The sequence below is a fragment of the Dermochelys coriacea genome, chromosome 3 (assembly GCF_009764565.3).
Source record: "Dermochelys coriacea isolate rDerCor1 chromosome 3, rDerCor1.pri.v4, whole genome shotgun sequence".
NCBI classification, from domain to species: domain Eukaryota; kingdom Metazoa; phylum Chordata; order Testudines; family Dermochelyidae; genus Dermochelys; species Dermochelys coriacea.
Genome location: NC_050070.1, coordinates 81540791 through 81568627, shown reverse-complemented (window position 1 = coordinate 81568627; position 27837 = coordinate 81540791). Strand labels below are relative to the sequence as shown.

Sequence of the window (27837 nt, the reverse complement as noted above, 5' to 3'; positions counted from 1 at the left end):
GGGAGCAGGGTCTCCTCAGATGCTCATCTGATGCTCCTGGAAGTTGGTTTGCAGAATCAGACCCCAAAGTTCTCACTTTCTAGAGTCCATTTTTATAGGAATTTCTTCTTATGCCAGTCTATGGGAATTGCTTCATCATGCTGTTGCTGAATCAATCAGCAGATGGCACATTCCTGACGGCTCCATGCTGCCAGATGTTATCTTGTTCTTTGGTTCTCCCACTCTTGAGGCTGTTGGGTGGATTCCAGTCTGCCCTCCGGGGGGTCCTCTGGTTATTTCCACTTGACGCCTTCTTCAGCCGATGGACACTGGATTCTTAGGCTGGCACCTCCCTAATCATTCAGTTATTATCCACACCAAGCATCCATCCACATACATCCTCTATCTCTATTTTAATCGCAATTGTTAACAAAGCGAGATGAATACAACAAAAGGGCGGGGAATCTCTGGGTGCTGTTTCTGTTGTTAGAGAGTATTGCTTTGAGTCTCTCTCTGTGTGAGTAGTTGTTGTTACAAAGAATTGCTTTGAGAACAGACTCTGTCTTAGAATGTACTAACACAATTAGCAGCTTGCAAGTTTCACACAATGAGGGAGAGAAACAGTACCAAAACCCAGGAGACCTCTTAATTAGTAATACTCTGGAATTTAAACTATGGGGAATCAAACTCATTTGTGATTTTAATACAGAACTTCTTTAATATGTGCATTTTTTATTTTTTTTTTTTACCTTCAGGCTTTTGTGGAGGCCCAGAATAAGATTACAGTGCCCTTTCTTGAGCAGTGTCCTGTCAGAGGGTTATTCAAAGAACGAATGACTGAGCTCTATGACTATCCCAAGTACAGTTGCCACTTCAAGAAAGGAAAAAGGTATGTAAAGAAAGCTTTTGGGTGCTTTTTAGATCATAAAGCTGAATTCTCAGCCCTGGAAATTCAAAATAACTTAACTTGATCTGTTCCATTCACATTTTCAAATTATCAAATGTAGTAAATTGGGAAGAATGTGATTGTGTGGTCCAGTAGATAGTATCCTAGTCCTAAAGACCTGAGTTCCATTCCCATTTCTCCTGGTGCCCTTTTTTGTGACCATGGACAAAACACTTTTTTCCCTTCTGTGCCTCAGATCCTTAGGTAACAAGTGCCATTTAATGATAAAATTCTTTCACGGCTTGGTATGGTCATTATATTTAAATGGACATCCAACTTGAAAAATCACAATTTTTGACTGAATATTTTGTTTCTATTATAGTTATAAGTAATACCTAGGATTACTAAACTGGAAAGGTTGGGGGGCTGGAGGAAATTTTGCTATTTTTTGGTTGGTTTACTTTGCGCAATTGACAGGACTTTACATAGTCATTTTCATTACCTTTCTATGGATATTCTTTTGCTCCAAAGACCCTTAAATATCAGCAGAGGAGCCGAAAGTCGTGCTATTTAACAAGGATTTAAAAAAATAGAATGGGAACGTAAGGGTGCTCATTTAAAAATTCTAGTTTCTGACAATTTGCCAATTTAAATCACAGCTTTTCTTCCTTTTAACTAGGCGAGGGCAGAAAGGGGGATGCTGATTTTTGGGCTTTCCTCAGCTGCAGAGATGGAGTTGCAGCTTGGGTTACCTCGTCCTATGACATCACTATAGAGACATGAAGCAGTTCTCCAGCAAAAAGAGAAAAGGAGGACATGATGGCCATGTCTGTAATGTTGTCCGTTTGTCCCATGTGGACATTTATTATTTGTAAAAAATTATAAAGAGCCCTTTCTATCTTTCAGTTCAGCCTTTTTTCAGTCAATCAGTACGTTTTTTGATGCTTTCCCACAACCATCCACAGGCACAAGGAATTGTAGGCAGGGCAAGGAATTCCCCTGTCCCCTCCATGCTGCTTCACAGAGTTTGGGAAATGAGGACTGCTCAGAAAGTGGGGTTTTGCTACACAAAGCCAGGGAGAAGAGCTGTAGCTCTTCCTATAGCATCCCTATCTGAAATATGTATTCACTATCCATTAGTAATGATCAACCTCATGTGAGAGACTAACTTCAAAAAAACTCTGTTGTTCCACTTCTAATCATATTTATCCAGATTTAGAGATTACACGATATAAAAAAGGCTTTCTCATGTACATCTTACTCAGTTGAAATAAGGCCTATAAACTTCTTATGGTTATAATATTTAGAAATTCATAAATCCTATCATTTCAACTATAAGATAAGAAATAGCAGCTGCAACTAAGCATCTCTGAAACAGCAGGTATTACAAATACTCTTTAAAAAGTTCAGGGAGCACAAAAAGTGTTTTGGGAAACAGTGGTCCAGTCGTGCTAATTTAGTAAACTAGGAAGTGAAAATACTTGGCAACACAGAAGTGAAACTAACTTAAAAAATGCAGTCAGATGGAATTATTATGCATATTTTGCAACAGGGTGGGTGAGAGAGTATTTTTTTTATTGAACCAACTTCTGTTGGTGAGAAACATAGGTGCTGACTCCGTGGGTGCTCCAGCCTTGGAGCAGCTATGGAAAAATTTAGTGGTTGCTTAGCACCCACCGGCAGCCAGCTCCCTCTCTCCCTCCCAAGTGCCTCCCACCCACCGTGATCAACTGTTCCGCAGCATGTAGGAGGCACTGGATGGGAAGGGGTGGAGAGGGGTTGGGAGAAGAGGTCCAGTGGGGGTGGGGCTTGGGGCAGAATGGGGAGTTGAGCACCCTTGGGACCCTGAGAAAGCCAGCACCTGTGGTGAGAGAGACAAGCTTTTAAGTTGATACCGAGCTCTTCTTCAGGACCTGTGTAAACTCGAAAGCTTCTCTCTCACCAACAGAAGTTGGTCCACTAAAAGAATTACCTCACCCACTTTGTGTCTCTAATATCCTGGGATCAACATGGCTACAACAACTTTGCATACAATCTTGTGCAACAGTCAGTTCTATTGGCTGAGGGTATTTACAAGACCATTGTCTAAGTAGCTTCTAATTTCAGGGCTTTACTTTCGTCATTGCTCCTAGATTAACACAATAGTATATAACTGTTGGATTCTGAATGAATATTGGCTTGAATTCATTGACTGAAAGCGATGGAGAGATACTCCCCCCCCCCCCCCCCCCGTGAAGTTGTAGATTTGACTTGACCTCACTGGCACGAGTTACTAATAAACTGCAGAGTCCTATACAATGAAACGAAGAGACACACGGTTTTGGCAGGTTAGCTAGGTCCTTACTAGTTTGGAATAGTTTTACGATCAGCCTAAAGAAAACTGAAGTACTGTACCAACCTGTGCTGTGGAATGTACATGTCTAACTTATTATTAAGATCAACAGTGCTCCGCTCAAGTCACTGGAGAAGTTCTGCAGCCTAGGGAATGTTGTCACAAAATGCCACAATTGATAATGAGGTTGCCCGTTGCATTCCCAAGGCTGGCTCTACATTTGGAATGCTGTCACACTGTCTATGGAACAATAAGGGCATCAAAACAAGCACTAAACTGCGATTGGGCAGTCTTGCTTACAGTGCTTCTATATGGTTGTGAGATGTGGACAACATATTGCTGCCACATTGGGAAACTTGTCCCACCATTTGACCCTGCAAACTGACTGACAACAGCACATATGGAAAAAGATTCCCAGTATCAAATTCCTTAATAGTTGTGGGATGTCTGGCATTCAGAGTATGTTCATAAAAGCGCAGCTGCTTTGATCTGGCTATGTTGTTTGTATGGCTGACTTGAGAATGCCCTAGGCTAGTGGTTTTCAAACTTTTTTTTTCTGGTGATCCAGTTGAAGAAAATTGTTGATGCTCATGACTTGGTGGAGCTGAGGATGAGGGGTGTAGAGGGGCTCAGAGCTGGAGCAGAGAGTTGTGGTACGGGGGTGAGGGCTGCAGAGTAGGGCCAGGAATGAGGGGTTCAGGGTGTGGGAGGGAGCTCTGGACTGGGGGTACTGGAGTTCGGGGTGTCGGTGGGGGTCAGGGCTCTGGACTGGGAGTGCAGGCTCTGGGGTGGGGTTGGGGATGAGGGATTTGGACTGCAGGAAGGGGCTCTGGGTGGGAAGGTGGAGGGGCTCAAGGCTGGGGCAGGGGACTGGGGTGCAAGATTGGAGTACGGACCTGCGTCCAGTTGCTCCCGGTCAGCGGTGTAGCCGGGGTGCAGAGGCAGGCTTCCTGCCTGTCCTGGTGCTTCGGACCGCACTATGTCCCGGAAGAGGCCAGCAGCAGATCTGGATCCTAGGTGGAGGCGTGCAAGTGGCTCCCGTGACTCTCGCACACAGGCACCGGACCCCCCAGCTCCTATTGGCCAGTTCCCAGCCAACGGGAGTGCGGATCCAGGGGCAGCACGCAGAGCTCTGTGGTCCCCCCACCTAGGAGACGGACCAGGGTGACAACTGGGAAGCAACATCCCATGGCAAAGTAAGATGGTGGCAGATTTGTCATGTCGCCGCTAACTGCTTTGAATCAAGATGCATTAACATCTTGTGTGAAAAATGTGAACTGAGTAAAGCAAAGATGCAACAGTCTTCTGTCCCACATGCAATCGTGTTTGCAGTTCTTGCCGTGGTCTGAACTTGCATACACATCTTCACCTATAGTGTTTGCTGAATCCTCGTACATGAGATTCTATCATTATCACTAATTTACGAAGACAAGATCAATTTCTTGGTTGAATTTATTAATTTCTAAGCACGCACTTCTAATACCCATTCTTCAGGTGGGCAGCACCATATTACTAATGTAATATAATTTTGTAACTCTTGGTTCATGCAGCTATCTCCTGACACTTATTACTGTTCTAGACCTTAGCAAGGAAATGCAGGGAAACAGTTTCAAATGCAGTTTCTTTTATTTAAAACTGGCTTATCAGCCCCCAGATACAGTACTCAGGATGGAAGGAAAAATAAAGGAGTCATTTGCTCTAGGAAGCATATGAGGGGAAAAGTTTAGAGAATGAAAATTCTGAATTATTATTTTAAAAACTTAGAAAACCTTTGCACTCAATATTACTATTTCAAAGGTACACAGTCCTGTGAAGCTTCCCTAACTTGCTAACATGTCAAGATTGTCAAACGGTTCAGTGTCATGTTGTAGTGTGGAAGTTACTTCGTCCTCTATTGTGTGTGTGTGTGTGTGTGTGTGTGTGTATATATATATATATATGTGTGTGTGTGTGTATATATATATATATATGTGTGTGTATGTGTGTGTGTGTGTGTATATATGTGTTGGGGGTTTTTTGGTAGAAGGTGGCTTAGATGAATTCCACATTCCTCTATTCCAGAAGCATTTGGATACTCTGTTGTAAAGATGTCACTACTGTATGGCTTCTCTTTCTTTTATGGCTTCTTATCAGTCTTTCATATCCTACTCTCTTTTTTTTTTTAAAGCTGAGCTGGAAAATTTAAAATAGTTCCTTTTTACTTACTCAGTTTGTGTTTTCCAGGTATTTTCACTTTTACAATACTGGACTGCAGAACCAACGAGTATTATATGTGCAAGAATCCTTGGATGCTGATGCCAAAATATTTCTTGATCCAAATAAACTTTCTGATGATGGCACTGTGGCTTTACGAGGTCAGTGAGGCAGGAGATTTTTAAAAAACAAAGGCTACAAAAACTATAAAATTTAAGGGTTTTTGTTTGTTTACATCAAAACATAATGTTCATAAGTGTTTTTGTGGGGAAAGCTGTGGTGTCTGATAAGGGTTTTGTCTACTCAAAATAAAAAAGCAAAAGATAAAAAGGTGAGTGCGAGGAATTCTCATTACTTAAAAAAATTCCTAATGATTATTAGTTTTTTATGTGTATGGGGAAAGAATGTCTAATGTCACTTGCTAACCTTGGGTAATCTTTCCTCTCTCTCTCTCTCTCTCTCTCTCAGCACAGGCTGTTGGCTTTCTGGATTGTTTATAATCCTCATATGCATTTGTGTCTAATACTCAGGTGCCTCCGCACTTTCTAGCGTAACTTCTTTCAAATGTCAGTTCAAAGTATTTGTCCAGCTTTATGCCAGAAATGGTAATTATTGGGCAAGGTGGAGTGGGAGTTCTCCAGAGTAGTGCTTTGCCTCTCCACTGATTGTCTATCCAGTACAGAATCTAGTTAAAGATGCTGATCTACCTTTTACAAAAATTGTTTAATTAAGCTGTACCTGTGGCACTGTAATGTCTGCCTCATGCTACATCCATGCAGCCCAGCTGCCTTGAACAAGCAAGGAATGCCTCTCACTCAAGGCAGAATCCTAGTGAAGACCAGACAGTATGTAGTTTTCACATGAGCTAGCAGGTTGAGTTAAAGAGCGTGTGAGGGAGCTATGGGCTTACCTTAACCTTACCTTAAGGGTTAAGGTAGATCACCATCCATTAGGGTTAACTCGGGCTATGGGGCTGTTTAATTGCAGTATAGAGATGCGTGGGCCTGGGCTCTGGAAACCTTCCCCTCATGAGGTCCTTGAGCCAGAGACTGAACACTACACTGCAATTAAACAGCCCCATAGCATGAGCCCAAGTCAGCTGAGACGGGACAGCTGCAGGTGTTTAATTGCGGTGTAGACGTATCCTAAGTAGCCATGGGATAAGAGTGAAGGTCCTTTTGTAGATCAGTAACTAGTTGCAAGGTAGGAAACAAAGGGTAGGAATAAATAGTCAGTGTCACAATGGAGAGGGATGAACAGTGCAGTCCTCCAAGGATCTGTACTGGGACCTGTACTGTCCAGCATATTCATTAATTATCTGGAAAAGGGCATGAACAGTGAAGTGGTGAAGTTTGCAGATGATACAAAATTATTCAAGATAGTTAAGTCCAAACCATACTGTGAGGAGTTAGAGGGATCTCACAAAACTGGGTAACAAGCCAACAATGTCAGATGTAATTCAACGTCGATAAGTGCAAAATAATGCACATGGGGGGGAAAAATAATCCCAACTATTCATATATAATAGATTCTAAATTAGCTGTTATCACCCAAGAAAGTGATCTTGGAGTTACCATGCACCGCAGCGGTCTAAAAGGCTAACAGTATGTCTGGAACTATTAGAACAGGGATAGAAACTAAGATGAAAAAAATCATAATGCCAATATATAAATCCATGGAGCACCCATGCCTTGAATACTGTATCCAATTCTAGGTGCCCCATCTCAAAAACGTTATAGTGGAACTGGAAAAGGTTCAGAGAAAGGCAAGAAAGATGATCACAGGTAAGGAATAGTTTCCACATGAGCAGGGACTAAAAAGATTAGGGCTGTTCAACTTAGAAAAGAGACAACTAAGGAGGAATATGATACAGGTCTATAAAATTGTGAGAGGCGTGGAAAAAGTAAATAACACTTCGCTGTTCATCCTGTTTATTTATCTTTTCAGGAGTTACCTGATTAAATTAAGAGGCAGCAGGTTTAATACAAACAATAAAGTCCTTCTCTCACAAAGCACAACTAACTTGTGGAACTCATTGTCATGACATATGATGGCCAAAAGTATAAGTAGTTTTAAAAAAGACCTGGATATGTTCATGAAGGATAAGTCCATCAGTGACTATTAGCCAAGGTGGTGAGTGATCTCAAGCAAACCCTAACCCTTTAACTAGCAGGTAGTGGAAGACTGATGGATCATTCCATAATTGCCCTGTTCTGTATACTCCCTCTGAAGTTCTGTTGGGAGACAGGATACTGGGCAAAGTTGACGATAGTCTAGCTCAGCATGGCAGCTCTTATGTTCTTGCCTCAAGAGAGTTAACACTTTTTTTTCCTATTGAAGACAAGGCCCCATGAGCTATAAAGGTAGGTAGAGGGGTGGTGTGCATGTGTACGGGGTGGAGGGAGGCTTTTAAAAAAAAATCATAAATAATAATTTAACTTGTAATTATATTGCTAGTGGAAACACCAGGCCAAATTCCGGCTTCGTGTAATCCGTTTTCTTCAGTAGAGTTGAGCTTGTTTATAACCAGACTGAATTTGTCCCTCAGTGCCTGGGCCAACATCCATCTAAGGCCCTCGTGAAAGATGTTGCAGAATCTTGTTTTCCTTCCATGATTCAGATAGAAGTACATAAATCTCGGGTCTTTTCCAACTAATTCTATTAGGTCATATAATCTGTCCATCTGGTGGTACACAGTTTTTCCAGTATATTTCTCTATATTTTCTATTGCTTTGCAGAGTCTAACTTGAAATGACTCTCAGGAATGGCAATCACTTTCTTTGAGGAAGTTTGTCCTTTGTCAGCCCACCTCTACCCCTTTAACTTCCTATTAATTATAAGCCTACTCCTCTGCTCTCCACCAACATCCACAGGCAATTGAAGAAGAGGCTCACAGTTCAGATACTTGTTAGTAGATCATCCTCAGCATTTGTCATGTGCCAGTCTTTCTTTATGTAAAAAGGATGGTATGCTAAGCTAAACTCTGTCAGTTAACTGTGAACTTGTGGAATCTCCAGGGACTTGAGAAAAATGAATACCACGTGTTTGGGAACAGATGATTGTACTAAAGATCCCTTCGTATCCCCAGAACAAATTACCAACCAGTTAACTAATACTTGAATATTCTGAGTGAAGTAGTATCTTTTACTGGAGCAAGTTCTGTTGGTGAAAGAGACGAGCTTTTGAGCTACACAGAGCTGTGTGTAGGGACTCTAATAAATTATAGATTTATTATAGGGTCAAACAGTGGGAATGTTGAAAGCCCCATTTGGAAAAAAGTGTTCCCAATTAACAGACAAGTTTTTAGGAGGGAGTGACTGAATACTGCAGGGCCCACCAGTCAAGTGTCGCCTCACTTCAGCCGTGGTTTACTCTAAGGCTAAGATTCTAAGCAGTGGATTAGAAGTGATAGAAACACTAATGCATCCGATGAAGTGAGCTGTAGCTCACGAAAGCTTATGCTCTAATAAATTTGTTAGTCTCTAAGGTGCCACAAGTACTCCTTTTCTTTTTGTGAATACAGACTAACACGGCTGCTACTCTGAAACTAAATAGTTGCGTCAGAGGCAGCTCTGGGAGTAGAAATTAAGAGTCCTGCCTTTCTGTCTTTCGGGATAACCACTAGACAGCACTCCTAGTTACTACATATGTGTATAAATAACTTGTCACCACTTCAGGTTGAAAGATGGTAAGATGCTTCAGACCTAAAGATGAGCAGTAGATGAGAGATGGCCAGCAACCAAAGATCACTGTGGCTGCCAGTGCATTCACTACTAGTTGCTGGCGGAGGGAGCCACAACCTACTTCAGTAGTTTAATACAAAAAAAAAAAAAAGTGTGCTCTAAACATTTATTTAAAAGTGAAAGTTATTTTTTTAAATGCTTTTCAACTTTAAACTGGTAACATGCTCCTTCATTTCCTTTTTTCTTTCTTGTCGAAATAAACTAACAATCTAAAATGTACTGGAGAAACATCTCTGTTAAGTGAACACAGTTATTGCATATATTTAACCAAATCTGAAACAGGGAAAAGTTAAATGTGTGGGAAATGTTAGAAAGTTGTGCAGCCAAATAGAAAGAGTGATCCAGGCATTTGTTTGGCTTTATCCATAGGCTATGCGTTCAGTGAAGATGGTGAATACTTCGCTTACGGTCTGAGTTCCAGTGGCTCAGACTGGGTAACTATCAAGTTTATGAAAGTAGATGGTCCTGAAGAGCTTCCAGATACGCTGGAAAGAGTAAAATTCAGTTGCATGGCTTGGACCCATGACGGAAAAGGCATGTTCTACAACAGCTATCCAAAACAAGATGGGAAAAGTGATGGTAAGTATGCCTGGCATCAGTGGAGAAAAGTAACCCCTTTTTTCAACAGGTGGGTGTAATAGTGGCTCGAAAATTGTTTTACTCGAGCGCTATTTAACCACATCCATGGCAAGTTGCCCCAGGAAATTTCCTTGGGCAGTTGAGAAATGTGTAGAATATTGATTGACCTCTTGATACTCTCACTCCCCTCTGAGATTGCTACTTCTACAATTACTGTCCACTGCACTCTCCATTCCTGAAAAGACTTAACGAACATATGTGTTCCCCAATCATAGTGAGAAAGGTGTGTAAGTCTTTGAATGATCAGGGCCTAAATCCATACACATTATTTTTCTTTATAAGTATGGTTTTTTTCCTGTCTCTCCTTTCTTGTTCTGTTTTTTTTTTGTTTTTTTTTTTTGTTTTGTTTTGTTTTTTTTAAACAGTTTACTCATCTTTCTTTCCACAGTGAGGTTTTTGAAGTTCTTGTACCAAGCACTTTTTGGTAAATATACTGGGAGCAAGCCTTTCTCTTATTTTTATACATTCAACTGCTATGGAACTATAATTTGGACAAACTTCCAAATTTGGTACCGTGTCTTGTCCTTTTTGCATTGAAATAATGCTCCTAGTTCAGAAGTTAAAAAATTATGTAGCGGTGCTTTACAGTAAATCTAGAAATATTTGGTAAAGATTGAGTTACTGACTAAACTGCATCTGTCTGTCACTCCTGAACATTTAAAATAAAAATGTTTAATGAGGAAAAAATCAGGAAATGCAGCCTAAACGTTGCATTCCCAAAAATTACTGGGCCAATATTCTTTTTTACCTTGATTTGATTAAACAAAATCTGATGGCATGGATTCCTATTTTCCTATCACAAGCTTCATCTAGCACTTCATGCAGAGCCTTAAAATATCACTTCTTGATTTTTAGCAAGTATTATTATATGAACTCTAACTGATAATATCCTAGCGATACCAATGTTATCTTACTTAGTTACTGTAAATTTATTAAATGGAATGACTATCAATGGCATCTCATGTTACACGATGCCAAAACCTACTTGGATATTTTGGACTCCTTGAATAATGTTTGCACTTGCTGATGGTTTCCAGAAAATGGAGCATGAAACAATGCGTCCTGAAATTAGTAATATTTGTCATACATGCTTCTCCCCCAAATACATACCCTTCTTACTTGTGTAGTGAGAATAAGACTGGCTGCTGGCCCGTATCAGGCAGCAATCCTTGAATAACTCCTTTCACCACAAGTGTGTGTACGGAGGCAGAGAAACTTGCAAAAAGTTTATGGTGTAAATAAAAGTTGTCTTTGAAAATGAAATAATTCCCTTCTGAATTATACCAGGCACTGAGACTTCCACTAATGTGCATCAGAAGCTGTTTTACCACATCCTTGGGACTGACCAGTCAAAAGATGTTTTATGTGCCGAATTTCCTGATGAGCCAAAATGGATGGGTGGAGCTGAGGTAAATTGCACACTTTATTTATCTTTATGCATGTTCAGTCTCTTTGATTAAGCCAAACTGTAATATTTATTACAAACAAAAAAATCTGTGTTGAGACCATTATTAAGGTTGCGAAGTCAAAGGCTCAAAAGTTAGGAAATGCCAGTATTAAAGCTACTTGTGCAATTTTAATTCGGTCATTCTGTGCATCTGCATTATTATACAGGCTTTAATTGCATGGTCACATACTATTTTTTTCCCTTGGGACCCTGTGTCATTCAGCACAAAGTTTGGACAAGCTCTGGGGATGAAGCTGGGTAGTGTAGTGAAGGAGACGGTTGTCTATAGCCCCCGGCACATTTGTTGTGGAAGTTGGAAGGCGCACTGGGAATGAGGCAGAGGATTGCAGGAAAAGAAGGAAGGGTTTCAGGGATAAAGCAGGTGAATGCTGTCCTTTTATCCTTCCCTGCCACAGAATTCCTGTGTGATGCTGGACATGTCATGTAAGTTGCACTTTTTACAGGTGATCACTAATTGTGACTGCGTCATCGTCTGGAGCCTGACATGAGACCCGGAGGTCTCTCTTGCAGAGGTGCTGAGCACTCACAGCTGCAACTGAAGTCAATGGAATCTGTGATTTGAACATCAAGTATATGTAACATATAATGCTAAATACTCTGAAAAATCAGATCCTAGATGTCTTAAGTTGGGTACACAATTAGTTAATACTTTTGACCTTGAACTCTGTCTCTCAATTCCCATCTATAAAATGGGGATAATAATACCCTTCATCTCATAGCTGCCTTGTGAAGATAGATTAATGTTTGTGAAGCGCTCAGATGCTATAGTGATGAGTACTCTAGAAAAGCCTGCAAGGAAATTAATAGTTGTCTTCAGGGTGGGATTTGAATAGTGTGAAGCAAATAAGCAGAGGGCCGCACACTGAACAATAAAGATAAAACAAAACATTGAATAGCTGCTTACTTAGTGAGCAGCATTCTGTGGTACATGGAATGAGGTAAGGTTTTTGTGGAAAAAATTACATGTGATTAAGTAGTTAAAGACATTATCATAATTAGGGTTAAGATTTTGTTATGGATATTTTTAATAAAAGTCACAGACAGGTCACGGACAAAAAAGAAAAATTCACGAAGTCATGACCTGTCCGTGACTTTTACTAAACCTGACAAAATGGGTCTGTGGATCCCCACACTGTCTGAAGTGGGGCTAGGAGCCACCTGCAGCAGCTGGGGGCAGTGGGGAACCCGTGCCACCTGCAGCTGTGGGGGTCCCCTGTTGCCCATGGGGGCTGGGAGATGTGGGGTGCCCTGCTGCCCCTGGGGTCAGGAGCTGCAGCTGTGGGGTTCCCTACAGCTCCTGACCACCGCAGGCTAAAGTCATGGAGGTCACTGGAAGTCACAGATTCTTTGACTTCCATGACTAAATCGTAGCCTTAATCATAATGCATATTGAGAAGATACCTGAATTAAGGTTGCATAGGTATGAACTGTCAGAATTAAAGTAAACTTTTGAGTGCTTAACTTTGCAATCGTAATGTTCTTTTAGCATAGCTCTGTTGTAACTTCCTGGGTTGTGTGTGTGGAGGGAGGGGTGTGGAGGGGGCTTTTTTTTGTTTGTTTGTTCTAAAATTTTTTAAGGCACACTGAAAAAACAAATGCCGCAATGTGGTAGCATGTTGACACTCACATAGGTCATCAGCAGGTTTGGAAACTTGAGACCAACTAAACAGACCTCTGACACATGAACTAACGGAATAACTGATAGCAGTAGTAGATTGTCATCCTCTATGTGGACCAACACCCGAGAGGGATGGAACACTGCCAATGGATTTCACAGATATTTGCTGACTGTAGAGTAGTGGTGAGACTTGGGATTCTTGGGTTCCATTCCATGCTCTGGTGAGGAGTATGGTCTAGTAGGCACAGATTCTTCTTCTAGCTCCCCAAACTTGACTCCAACCTGTTCATGTCCCAGTCCTGTCTCTGCGCCACTCCAACTCCCATTCTCCTTACCTAGCCAGTCCTAGGCTTCACTTCTCAGGTTTCTTATCTATCTTACTGCCCAGCCAGTAGTGCCTGCCCCTGGGTGGATGGATGTTATCTCAGTCTCTCTTCTCCTCTTCCTTCCCCCTCCCCTCCGCCTGTGTTTCCCTCCATGGCTCAGGCTATGTCTACGCTACCATGATAAGTTGACCGACGCTACGCAACTCCAGCTATGTGAATAACGTAGCTGAAGTCAACCTACCTTAGGTCAAGTTGCCGTGGGTCTATGCTGCAGGGGTTCGATGGGAGAAATTCTCCAGTTGACTTACCTTACTCTTCTCGTCGGGGGTAGAGTACAGGGGTTGACTGGAGAGCGATCTGCTGTCAATTTGGTGGGTCTTCACTAGACCTGCTAAATTAACTGCTGGTGGATTGATCTCATCCCGTCGATCCCATCTGTAGTGTAGACGTAGCCTTACAAGTTTCCTTGTCCAACGAGTTCCAGTCTTCTCTACCCATCCAGTCCTATTGTTCCATTCCCCACCACTTAGTCCAGCTCTTACTCCTTCTGCATTCCAGTCAGGAACAGGGGAGATCATTTGAGAGCACTGGGGAGACAGGTTCCCATGCTCTCAGTTTAGGTGACCAGACTTGGCTCCACCAGGGCCTACAGCAGCCCAGAGCTGAAAGTGTAGGGAAAAGTCCTGCTTATCCCAGGAGTGGAGTCTCTGAGTATGTGTAAAGTCTAACTTAAAAAAAAAAAAAAGGGGGAGGGGGTTGGAAGAAAGCACATCCCTGGCACAAAGGCCACCCCTGCCAAATTTCAAGTTCCTACTCCAAAGCATAGCAAAACACTTCCCTGTTCTTCCACTCCCCAGTCTCCTCTAAAACAACTGAACCATTTTGACTGAAATTTTCCAAAACAATTCAGCACGAGACAGATGGCAGACACGGAAAATCAGTCCAGACAGTTGGCAAAGCAACCTTTTAGTGGGATTATGACTGTTTGGGTCACAGAGACCCCCTTGGGACTGCCACCTGATGTGCTGAGACTACCTGAGCCCGTTTTCCCTGCCAATTTGGGACTTCAGTGCCCTGTCTTGTTGACCCAGACACGCTAGCCTGCTGCAAACACAGGGCCAGGTCTGAGTCATGTCCCCCAAAAGCTGCAGACTTAACTGAAAACAGCTTAAGAAGTGGTCTTGTCTCTAGCACCCAGGCGCCCACTTCCCAATGGGATCTAAACCCCAAATAAATCCGTTTTACTCTGTATAAAGCTTATACAGGGCAAACTCATAAATTGTTCGCCCTCTATAACACTGATAGAGCGAGAGATGCACAGCTGTTTGCTCCCCCAGGTACTAATTATTTGCTCTGGGTTAATTAATAAGCAAAAAGTGATTTTATTAAGTATAAAAAGTAGGATTTAAATGGTTCCAAGTAATAACAGACAGAACAAAGTAAATTACCAAGCAAAATAAAACAAAACCATTCGGCAAGTCTAAGCCGAATACAGTAGGAAACTGATTACAAATAAAATCTCACCCTCAGAGGTGTTCCAATAAGCTTCTTTCACATGTTATACCAATAAAATAAAAACCAACAAGATCGTATTAAAGGGGAAAAGGCAAAATGACACAATTATTGTGAATACAGAAAGAATCATAGTAAGCAGTTAGTTATAGCTATAACATTCCATTCAATTTCATATTTACAACACACATATTTTATTTATATAGATATATACAGGTTCTGCAAGGTTATCATAATTACCAGCCTTAGAGTTGCTCATGCCAAGCCACTGGCCAGGTGGCCTGGACATGAGGAGGGAGCAGGGTCTTCTCAGGTGGTCATCTGATGCTCCTGGAAGTTGGTTTGCAGAATCAGACCCCAAAGTTCTCACTTTCTAGAGTCCATTTTTATAGGAATTTCTTCTTATGCCAGTCTATGGGAATTGCTTCATCATGCTGTTGCTGAATCAATCAGCAGATGGCACATTCCTGACGGCTCCATGCTGCCAGATGTTATCTTGTTCTTTGGTTCTCCCATTCTTGAGGCTGTTGGGTGGATTCCAGTCTGCCCTCCGGGGGTCCTCTGGTTATTTCCACTTGACGCCTTCTTCAGCCGATGGACACTGGATTCTTAGGCTGGCACCTCCCTAATCATTCAGTTATTATCCACACCAAGCATCCATCCACATACATCCTCTATCTCTATTTTAGTCGCAATTATTAACAAAGCGAGATGACTACAACAAAAGGGCGGGGAGTCTCTGGGTGCTGTTTCTGTCGTTACAGAATATTGCTTTGAATCTCTCTGTGTGAGTAGTTGTTGTTACAAAGAATTGCTTTGAGAACAGACTCTGTCTTAGAATGATAACCAGAAACTTCTATGCCTAAACTCTGTACCGTTTTCTTTTTACTTCAACATTATCTTAATAAAATTATTAAATCTGTACTAATACAATTAGCAGCTTGCAAGTTTCACACATAGAGGGAGAGAAACAGTACCAAAACCCAAGAGACCTCTTAATACCCTGGAATTTAAACTACAGGGAATCAAACTCATTTGTGATTTTAATACAGAACTTTAATAAAAAGAAAAGGAGTACTTGTGGCACCTTAGAGACTAACAAATTTATTTGAGCATAAGGTTTCGTGAGCTACAGCTCTCACGAAAGCTTATGTTCAAATAAATTTGTTAGTCTCTAAGGTACCACAAGTACTCCTTTTCTTTTTGCAAATACACACTAACACGGCTGCTACTCTGAAACTTCTTTAATATGATCAAACACACAGACTAGACTCCTTTCTAGTCTGCGCCCAATCCTTTCCCCTGGTACAGTCCTTGTTACAGCTCAGGTGGTAGTTAGGGGATTTCTCATGACTGCAGCCCCCTTTGTTCTGTTCCACTTATATACCTTTGATACAAGGCGGAAATCTTTTGTCTCTTTGTGTTCCCACCCCTTCTTCTAAATGGAAAAGCACCAGGTTAAAGATGAATTCCAGTACCAGGTGACATGGTCATATGTCCTGTGAGACCCCAAGCCTTCATTCTTCCTAGCCTGACTCTCAGGAAGGCTTGCAAGTAAACAGAGCCATCAGAGTCAGTTGTCCTAGTTGATGGGAGCCATCAAGATTCTAAACCACCATTAATGACCCACACTTGGCATAATTACAGTATGCCTTGAGAGTTATATTTTATATTCCTAGTTTCAGATACAAGAATGATACATTCATACAAATAGGATGAACACACTCAGTAGTTTATAAGCTTTATAATGATACCTTACAGGAGACCTTTTGCATGAAGCAAATTCTAGTTACATTATATTCACACTCATTAGCATATTTTCATAACATCATATGGAGTGCAATGTCACAGGGATGTGTTGGGCAATCTTAATATTAGGCTGCACTACCAGTCTCTCCTACAATAATTTATTAAAGAGCCACATGCTTGCGTGGGTTGAAAATAGCAATGTATTGGCCACAGAGTAACTCCTACCCTGCATATAAATTGGCAAACAGTCAGTGAAAATAGCAGTTATTCAGGTAATCATAGAACTGATCTTCTTAATAGATGATATTCTCTTGGAATTTTCAGATCTACTCCAGCTACTGTGCTTAACCACTCTGCTCTACTTCTATTTATGATTTTTTTATTATTTTTATTTTTATCTTCTTTGTGATTAATAATACTACTTTTCTCCTACTTAGTGTACTCAGCACATAGAACTACAGTAGTTAAATATTTTTTAAAAATAGCAAGTCACTGTGAACAGAAAAGCTGGAACTGTTGGAATACAAATAGTTTATCAAAGAATTTAAAAAATCAATTTAAGAAAAAGGCAGTGATCCAGATTTAGATCCCTCATTTGTGAATATCCTTGGGGAGAAAAATGTCTGTGAAGCAGGGTTGTTTTTTGTTTGTTTGTTTGTTTTTTAAATTAGAGCACATATGAATCATAAAATCTAGAGATGGCAAAGACTTCTTAAGCTACTGGTTTCTCAACCAGGGGTCTGGAGGCCCTTGGGGGGCACTGTGAGCAGGTTTCAAGGGGTCTGTCAAGCAGGGCCAGTGTTAGGCTTGCTGGGGCTCAGAGCAGAAAGCTGAAGTCCCACTGCATGGTGGTGAAGCGTGAGGCCCTGAGCCCTGCCACCTGGGGCTGAAGCAGAATCCTGAGCAATTTAGCTTTACAGTGCCCCTGTAGTATGGGGCACTGGGCACCTTCCCTGCTTGCTACCCCTTACTGCCGGTCATGACTTTTAGATTCAGAAAACCAGTTATTGTGGCTCAGGTTGGCCATGTCATTTTTATAGCATGTTTGAGGGCCTCAGAAAGAAAAAGGTTGAGAACCCCTGTCTTAGGCCATGCAGTCCATCCATGAAGTAGTTATTCACTAGATCACGTACTGTAAACTATAATCTGTCACTGAAAATTAGACAAATAGTAAAAACTAGAAAGTTTATGGAGTTAAATTGATAAAGGGATGCAACTTGAAAACTGTTTGTCCTTATTTTTTCACTCTTATAAATAAACTGATTCCTCTGTCTGTTGGTGACAGATGTCTTGTAGTGATGAACCCACTGATTCACACGGGTGACGCACGTTATTAGAGTACACATGTTGTTGTGAAAGATAATTCATTTTCCTTTTGAGCACTGTGTTCTGATTTACCAATATGTACAAAACCTAGGGGATCTTTTTATGCTAGCTAGGACAATAATATAAGGGGTGAAGGTGTGCTCTCTTGAGGGAAATCTTGCCTCCAAACTCATAGTAGGAGCCTGTTGAATGATCTCTTGTGGGTTAATGGAGGGGAAACCTGCAACAGAGACTTTTTCTATTCAAGTGGAAGAAGCAGGACAGACATGTCTTGATGTCAGAAATGTGGAGCTGTGTGTGAGGAGAACTCATTGTAGAATCTTCATGATGAGAGGCAAAGAGTCTGCCATGCCAGGCGCAGAGTCGCCGTCACATCTTTGGCCTCTGAAGGCCATGTCCGCGTCAGTTCTGTACCTAGTGGTTCTACCACCGAGACAGAGAGCTTGAGGAAGATTTACATTAATGAAAGAAGTAGCTTTTTTTCTAAAATTTGCCTTCTGTGACATTTTGTATGTGATAATGACAAAGGATGGTCCTTATGCTGAATGAGCAAACCACCTCTCTGTTTTGTAGCAAGAATTTATCTTTGTACATTATAAAAAGTAATATTAAGAGTGTAGGGATGCTGCCAGATCCCTTAGGGCCTGCAGATATTGAAAGGGGTTGCTGCTGTGAACCCTGGGGAAAGTAATGAAAAGAGAAATTTCTGGATAATGAATTAGTACTGCTTCCCTGGGATCTAGGAAGATTAATCCACCTGAAATTCTGATCCCGTGGAGGGAGTGAGAGGACCTAATGGAGCTTGATTTCTTTTAAAGGTTTGAGGGTAGCCTACCTGATTTTACTGAAGAGACAGATAGCTATCTACTAATCTAATAAAGATGCTTGAACTGGTGTAAATTCTAGGAGTGCCCTGGGCTCCTGTTGTGAAAGACTTTGCACTTGTATGTATTAGATGAAAAAAACAAGCTAATAAAAAAATGAGGACTCTTACATGGAGGGTGGGGGTGGGGCAGTGTGTAGCGCTTGCCCATCAGTTTTAGTATCTTGAATAAAATTATTTTATTGTTACTTTTAATTGTAGTGTTTTTCCCAAAGTCCCTTCATGGTAAAAGGGAAAATGCTGTGTTTAAAGGGTGGGAAAATAGATCAGAATTTCTCTTTTATATGAACTTGTTTGTAAGACTTGACTGAATCTTGTCTGGCAAACTTCTGACGGTGTGTGTGAGGAAAAAATGGACCATACAAAGTTAATTGGAAAAATTCAAGAGACTTTGTACACCCATGGCATCTGTTATTAATTAAAATGTTTACTGGCTTTGCTGCACTCTTTAAATATTTTTGACTGATTATTTTCTCTTAAGGTGCTATGAAATGTAATAATCTGCAATTGAACATCTTTTTATTAAGCAGATTTGTTGTGTATATCCAGAGTCTTATCTACTTCCTTAAGTGACAAAAAGTTTACGTAGCGCTTAGCTGTGTTGGCCTTGCAGGGCTGAGAGACCTGAGTTCTTTTCCATTTTATACAGTTATAGCAGTGCAAACCCAAATAAGTCCATTGGGTATACCAAGTGTAATTGAAAAACTTAATCTGGCCTATAGAACCTTGCTTGCTGCTGGTGATACCTGAGATGGAAAGAACTCCTTTTGATTCTTGTATCCAAGGCTGTTTGCAGGGCTGACTCTTGGAGGGTGGGGTGAATACCCTTTTATTTGCAAATGTCATACACTTGAAAAGGAAATCTATGATCCTTGGGATGACAGAGTAAAGCCACTGTACTTTAAAAATTCTCCTATGGAAGATATAGGCCTGATTAGGTATATATTTTCAAAGGAGAAAAATGAAAATAGTCACTGACTTGGGAAAAGCAAAGTAGAAGAAATGTGGTCAGTTTAATACCTTTGGGAGACAACATGCAGTAAAAAAAGCCTCCATTCCCTGACTCATTACTCATTCAACTCTGGGGCTTGCATGTCTGTCTGATACGATAGCTGTTTGATTTAAACATAATTGCTGATGCTGCAAATGGTATTGAAAGATTGCTTTGAAAGATTGATAGAAACAATTTAGTTTATTTCCAGTCTATTTGTTAAAAATAATCTAGCTATAAATATAAAGATGATGGCATCAAGTCTCTTCAGTACTCCAGAATATTTAAGATGGGAAGGGGCAAAAATCAGTTTGACTAACTTCCCAGTAGAGGGCAGTGTGGAATGAAGATTTCTGAAACAAATACAGTATTGTAGGCTATCTTAAAAAGAACAACAAATGTATTGCCTTAATTAATACCAATGTTTGTGTATTATGGTGTATTTTACAAACTACTATAGCATATATTCCTGTAGCATCCAGATTCATATTTTCAAAGTTAAACAATGTTATGTAAAGCCTTTCACAGCTGGTAGAGTTGAAGAATCACTGTATTAGAAAAGCAAGCCGAACAAAAATTTGAAACCAAACCATTGTTTCCCAGATTTGCCAATGCTGCAGCTTATAACATCATATATTGTTCTCTAATGCATTACACTTGGTCTCAGGTCTGCCATGGGAAATCTATTCCAAAGGCTAGAGCTGTAAGGTGAAGCTTTGTCTGCATTAAACAATTTTTTCCAAAGACTTGCCATTGTTGCTACCAGTGATGGAGCTGAACTTGTGATAGGAGTAGGTGAGGAAACTCTGTGGGCTGGTGGAAAATAAGTTACATACAGCCTAGGAGGGCTCTGCCAGTGTTTCTGGGGTGTTTTAACAGTGAGATCCACCTAGGTGGATATAGAATAAGAGTTGGCTTTCAAGGCCAGGCCCTAGGGTTTCCAGGGTTTAAACAACTTTTAGTGTACTCAAAGGCAAACAGGAAGAAAGTGCAACATGCACATGCCAGTGTTTGCAAGGTTAGAGCTCCAGGAGGGGGTGTGGGAGGGAGTTCGGGATACAGGCTGTGGCCGGGTGGCGCTTACCTCGGGCGGCTCCCCGAAGCAGCTGACATGTCTGGCTCCTAGGCAGAGGTGTCAGGGCTCTCTGTGTGCTGTCCATGGCTGCAGGTGCTGCCCCTGCAACTCCCATTGGCCATAGATCCTGGTTCCCAGCAGAGGCGGCGCTCAGAGCGGGAGAAGCGCACAGTGTCCCCGTGACCCCTCCTGCACCTAGGAGCTGGACATGCTGGCTGCTTCCAAGAGCTGCATGAAGCCAGGTCAGGCAGGGAGCCTACCTTAGTCCCACTGCGCTGCTGACTGGACTTTTAGCAGCCCAGTCAGTGGTGCTAACCGGAGCCACCCGGGCCCCTTTTCGACTGGGTGTTCCAGTCGAAAACCGGACGCCTAGCAACCCTAATGACTGGGGGGTACTAGGTGCTATGATAATGCAAATACTTATGAGGTCATTGATTTAATTACATTAACAAATTTTAGCCATGCATTCATTTCAAGAATGTACCAGATCATTGCCATAGAACCTCACTCCTGATGGGTCTTAGACGGTTACACAAAACATAGCATGTAGTGCAAAACAGTACTGATGTCATTTAAAAGGTGAAACAGTTTTGCTTTGTCCTTTCTGTTTCAGTTCAGCAACAGTCCTCCTCCTTCGTGCCTGCAATCTTTCTTTTGGTAATAGTGCTGGAAAATAGCTCACTATTGCTGTTGACATCACTACAGTTGCTGAGCCCCTGGGTATTGGTACCATGCTCGGTGCAGCTGGATCTCTGTTGCCACCAACTCTTCCTTCTCCAGAAGGTCTAACCTTCCCCTGCCTGGTTTATGGGAACATTGAGTCCAGTTCCTAACTCAGCCACTTGGCTCCACCTGAGCGCTTTGCTGAGTTTGTTCTGTTTCATTAGGAATGCATTATGTGATAATGACCATTATCCTCTTTGGAATGCAAAGAACACTAGTGTTTGAGGAAGAGCAGCAATTTGTAAAAATAACGATCAGGGTTTCTTTATGACTTCAGGGTGGGAATTATAACAGCATTAAAAATGTTTGGTGTTATAGGCAAAGTGAATTTATCTTCCCTCAGACAACAATGTGTTCTTTAATCCCTGAAGTTTTCTGCATCAAAATATTTATTTTTTTCATAGTTTGTCAGGCAAAATAATTTCTGAACTGATTATTTTTCCCTTGTAGTAGTACAATTGGACAAGATGAAGGAGGGTAAAATAGGCTTGCTGGCTTGTATAGGAGTAAAATACATAGTTGCTTGATACAATGTTGCAAACTGTAAGGACTGTCATTTGTGAAATAAAGAGAAAGTAAAAATGCATCCATCTGGAGTGTTGCTGCAGTGACTATCAAAGTGATTTTAAAAGCACTACTTGTACTGTTGATGAAATCTTGGGCACTATCAATACACTTGAAAAAAATATATACATTTTTTTTGCTTTCAGGTTAAAATCACTTTTATAGATGTTATAGCTGTGGAGAAATACATAAAGCCAAAAAAGTATGAAATTCTCAATCACTGGTAATTTGAAACACAAGATTGGATGATTTTCTATGCTCCAGCCCCAACAGTAATTATTTTGGGGAAGTTCTGTGGCTTGTGTTATGCAGAAGGTCAGACTAGATGATCACAATAGTCCCTGCTAGTCTTACAATCTATGCAAATCCTGCATTCTTCTTGTATTTTTTACTCTCTCTCTCTCTCTCTCTAAATTATGTATGAAAATCTTGGTATTCTCTAAGCAATACACCTGGATTGAACTCTGTGGCCCTTCTATAACATTTTTTGATTAAATTCAGTTTTGCCAGTGGATATGATAAACCATAACTGCTATATGTATTGCATTCATAAAAGTCTATCCACTTCTTCGGATTACTAATATAACAACAGAACTAATCTTTTTCTCTAGCAAATAACGTGTAGCCTGTTGGAGAATATAGTTGACTGACTGAATGTTTTGAGTTCAAATGTTTTTTTCTCCTTAGATATTAATTCATCTGTGTTTCATGGGTAGTCTCATCTACCACGTAACTATCTTCCTAAATAGGCAATATCTTTATTTCCAAGAAACAAAGTTAGTGTGAACAGAAGAAAACAAAACAAAATATCCACCAAACCCTAAATTAGAAAATGGAAAAACTCAGCCATCAAAAATGTAGTGGCAAGAACAAACAGAACAAATGTCTACTTTTGTCAAAAGTTTGGGTGCAGAGGAATTTGTGTGTGTTTGGGTGGGGGGGGGGAGCAAGTGGAGATGCCAGCCCTTTGCAGGGGAGAGAGGCAGGGCTCATTCAGGGGCAGCAAGCAGGATTGCAGTGAACAGCAACAGCCTCTTGCGGGGGCGGCAGGTAAGGTTCCTGCAACACCCGCCTCTTGGGTGGGGCAGGGTTCCAGCAACCTGAGCCTCGTGGGGGAAGGGGGGCAGGCAGGGTTCCAGCAACCTGAGCCTCACGTGGGGGCAGGGCGGAAGGGCAAGCAGGGTTCCAGTGACCCCAGCCTGGTGGGGGGAGGGGGCCTTGGACCCCAGCCCCACATGGTGTCCCGTTTTTCCCTTTGGGAAATACGGTTACCCTAGTGATTGTGAATGCAGAAGAAAGGAAGTCACACCTGCTCAGTCCAGACAAATTGCTCATTTCATTTATGAATGAATTTTCCACCTTAATTCCAGTCTCTCTCTCTTGTGGATTAAGCTAGCTTTCATCCAGGGCCTCCCTTGACAGACCCTACACAAATGTTGAGTTAGATATTGACAGCGCAGTGTTGTGTGTTGGTAAATGTGGCTGTCACTAAGGTTTTTAGGAGTACAAGTCACATTGATAGACAATGGGATTTATGCCCCTAAATTTCTTAGGCCCTACTGCCTTTCAATAAGACTCCTGCTCCTAAAATCCTATTAGATGCTTTTGTTAAATCTCCCCCTTAATACTCATCAATGGGTCTTACTGCTTTGAACATCAGGAATTTTTACTGAGAAAGGTTAGCCTTGACCCGCAATCCAGAGGTCTCTCAGAAAATGCCAGGAGATCTTTTAATTTCCACTCAGACTGATAGGCGACATTGGGGAAAATTTACCTCCAATTTAAAATCTTATATAAATTGTCACCTCTTACAGTGCGGACTCCCCTGATTCAGTATAGGATTTGAACCCAGATGCTAGTGTGAAACTTAAACTTTGTGGGCTATCAGTGAGAGTTACTAATTGGTCTCTTTAACAAGATATGGCCACTTGAAGAAAATCCAAATGTGGGTGGGGAGAATGCTACTTCACTTCTTTTTCTTTTGGAACCACACCCAATCTGTTTGCAACACAAATTGCCAATGGCATTTTGAGAAATGGATGTCTGCCTCTCCAGGAGAACATTTATTAAACATTTTAGTATGCTGCAGTCAACAGTGTCTTGTCCTGTTGCTGTTAAATTCCTTTGGGTTACAGAACTCACTGATGTCACAACAATTAGAGTGATGCAGACAGACCTAATTCGCATCCCACCAGCAATATGCTTTGGGAATTCCTGACTCAAATTAAACATAAACTGCTATCAGCTCTTCACCAGTCCATCTGGGAAATGCTGAAGGAAAACTCATTAGGGACGCTCAAATCTGCTGTCATCGGACGCCCTAAATTACCCTTTCCGAAAAAAACACGTGGTACAAACAAGTTATTTTCTCTTACGTATTAACATATACTGTAACTTCAAAAAGTAGGCTGGTACCAGTGATTCTGTTCTTGATTGAAGAATCACAAAGCATCCTATTACTGAGTCAAAAAATTGTAACTTAAATATACACTACTCATTATTAGTACCTTTGATTCTCTGAAAAGAAGAAAGCAAAATATTAGGCAAACTAGTTTATATATATATTAAGGAAAACATTAAATATGTAAAATATGAACAGTAATCAAAAATGTATACTTTTGTTTCAGTTGACTGCAATGCACTTGTCTGTCACACCTTAAACATGCTTATCTCTGCAACAGTTAATTTTGATTTCCATCTCTCTATGTAACCTTGACTTGAAATGGATGAATTTACCTGCTGTGGATAAAGACAGCTTGAATTAATTCATCTGTTTTAGTGTACTGATGTTAATGCAAAAATAAAGCATGTTGCCCTTTGCTGTACCTCTCCCCCTCTATCTCCAAAGGTGTTGCAATTTATTGGAGTAGAATCAAAGATGGGATTTAGGTATTCTTAAACTTATTGTGTAGCATCAGTTGCAAATATTAACGATTTTTATATCTAAGAAAGGATTAACAAATGTAGGGCCATATGAAACGCTTCTGTCACAAAGAATCACATTTCATAACTACAGAGCAAAGTTTGCTTTAGATCAGATCTCAAACTGACCACTAGTGGTCCACAAGCTCCATTCAGGTAATCAGTGGATAGTTCCCTCTAAGGTGCATGCCCACACATGAGAGAATGGAGGGCCACCAGCCTAATTAGTGGAGCCACACAGGTGTGGCTCCACTAGTTAGGTGCCTGGACCCTGGAGAAGAGAAACATGTAAGGTGAGGTGGTGGCTTTGGGGGGAGTATGTGGGAGGGGGCAGTGGGGTGAGAAGAGGAGGTGGGAAGAATTTGGGATGTGCAGAGCCGTGGCGGCCAGAGAAAGAGGCGACTTTCCCCAGCTCCAAGGCTGAGGCTGCCAGGGAGAGACCCCCCTCCTTCCTAGCCTCAGTTCTGTGGCTGCTGTGGCGGGGGAGAGACCCCCTTCCTTCCCAGCCTCAGCTCTGTGGCTGCTGTGGCGGGGGAGAGAGGGCACATCCATTGCATTAGAAAGGTAAGACTACTGATATTAAAATATGAGTTATGTGCTTTTATTTGTAGAACAAAAAAGTTAGTTATTGTGGGGGTTTTTTATATAGTGCTTTTATCCAAAGCACTTCACAATACTTAGCTAATTGTACAAACAACATTTGGAAAGATCATTAAGTGGTCCGCCGAGACCCTCAGCAATTTTCAAGTGGTCCACAAAAAAAAAAAAAAAAGTTTGAGAACCACTGTTTTAGATATCAGATATTTCCTGTACACATTTTGCTATATCATTACTGCATCAGTGTGACATACCGCAAGGTATAATCTGGACTGCTGGATAGCTGTCTCTCCTCAGTTCTCCCACTTGAATGCCTTTTACATTGCTTTACTGGTGAACAGCCCCTCCTGGCCAGTTAACATACGGCCTCCAGCATGTAACCTGCTCCCAATTGCACAGTACTGAGTGCTACGAGCTAACCACTCTTAAATTACACAGCAGACAAACACCAGCAGATTCCTAGTCCTAGCCTTGTGCCCCAGAAATGTGTCTGGTACTACACAGTACAATGGAAGCTCACATAAAATCCCATCATTTCATCAGCAGAAAATATGTACCAGCCTTGTTATCTCAAATGGAGTTTCCCACACACTTTAATACAAATACAATACAAATGGTTAAGATAAAACAATAAGATAAGATTTTTAAGTGATTACAAGTAATGATGCATAAAAGTCAGGATCAATTACAAAAGAAATGAGTAAAATGCAAGCTAAGTGAACTTAAAGCAAAAAGGTTTTGTGTTGCCATATGTTTACAGCAGTCTGTACTGGCTGAAAAGCCTTCCAGCCAGGACCACCTCTCTGCTAGTTCAATGATGCTTTATTTATGTTTCGAGAGCATAGCTGCCGTAAGCAGAGATGTAAGGGGAGTGGGGTGATTTGGAGGCCACTGTCTCTCATTCTTATACCACTTTCCCCTCCTTGAGGATTACCTCTAGCTGGGGTTCAGGCAACAGGCAATCTGTTTACACAGGAATACCCCCTTCCCTACCCTCCACTTTGTCAATATGTAAAGTCCTTGCTCACATCCTTCTTTCTGCCAAGGAATGGCTGTTTAACTAAGTACTAGTTCATTAAGACCTGGCTGGAAGTTGGTCTGTCCTTTGTTTCTGAGAAACTGGTTTGGACCTGCTTTTCTTAAACTTGGAGCAGGTTATAGCAATAATATATAGTAGAATCTTATAACTTCACATAGAATGTTGGTAAGCATATTGTACCAGGACAATAATATTCAGAAGAGTGACATTTCAACTGATCCCTCACAAGGCAGACTGCACAAAATTTATCATAGTCTTCTAAAAGTGGTGAACATAATAGTGTAGACCATCACAATCTGTTTCTAATGTGACTTCCAATTCCAGTGATTTTTGGAAGACTAAAAGTGTACAACAGCTCACTTCAACGGGAAACCTTTAAATTGATTACTTCTCACTACAAAAGCTTTAGGCGAAGGAGAAAATATACTTTTTTCTTCCCACTGATCAAGTTAATAAATACATTTTCTCTTACTACATTGGCACACGTTACCATGTGTCAAGGCTGAATCCCCACTCTAGCACTTTGAGTGCAGGAAGTGGGGGCCTGCAAGGATTTTAAAAGTTAATACTTGCCACTCCAGACTTGTATTAAACTTCCAAGGTTACAGCTTCTCTCTAACCTTGGCTTGGTAAACGCTGCCACCACCCAAATTCAAAAAAACCCCTTTGAACCCAGGAAGGAGCACTTGGGAATTCCTCCCTGTGGGGTACCCTCAAGCCCTTTCACCCCACCCTCTGGGGAAGACCTGAGAGAGAAAACAAAGGAAATTAGCTGTGACTATCAGCTAATCAAACAACATGTACAAACTTCTTAGGATACCAAAAATCCAATCCTGTTCTTAAAAAAGATAAATTTTATTAAAAACAAAAAGGGAAAAAATACATCTGGAACTTAGGCTTTTTGCTAGATCTTAAAAGAAACAATTACAAAAATTAGGCACCCAAAATAGCTTTCTTGGGGGTTCAGCTTAAAGGGTACAAGCAAACAAAAGCATCTGGGTTTAGCACAGAGGAGATTCACAAGCCAAAATAAGAAATAAACCTGATAGCGTCTTAACTAAACATTCCCTATCCAAATTATTTCTTCTAGATATGGAAAATACTTTTTCATACCTGGTTCAAACATTACACAGCATTTTTGCTTATAGCATTACTGCTCTGTATCCCTGCAGTCCAGAGAACAGACAAAGGGAAAAAGAAAAGGAGTACTTGTGGCACCTTAGAGACTAACAAATTTATTTGAGCATAAGCTTTTGTGAGCTACAGCTCACT

The 27837-nt window shown here is 41.2% G+C and overlaps 1 protein-coding gene across 3 annotated transcripts in view; it reads left to right on the top strand.

The window, feature by feature from the left end:
- Positions 1-27837, top strand: part of LOC119853315 (prolyl endopeptidase) — a 190660-nt gene that overhangs the window by 17938 nt on the left and 144885 nt on the right. For all 3 annotated transcript variants that reach the window (XM_038396251.2, XM_038396252.2, XM_043510736.1), the window contains exons 3-6: positions 735-868; positions 5421-5551; positions 9503-9712; positions 11060-11181. In XM_038396251.2, the coding sequence (XP_038252179.1) occupies positions 735-868; positions 5421-5551; positions 9503-9712; positions 11060-11181 (597 nt within the window). The remainder of the gene's footprint in view (positions 1-734; positions 869-5420; positions 5552-9502; positions 9713-11059; positions 11182-27837) is intronic.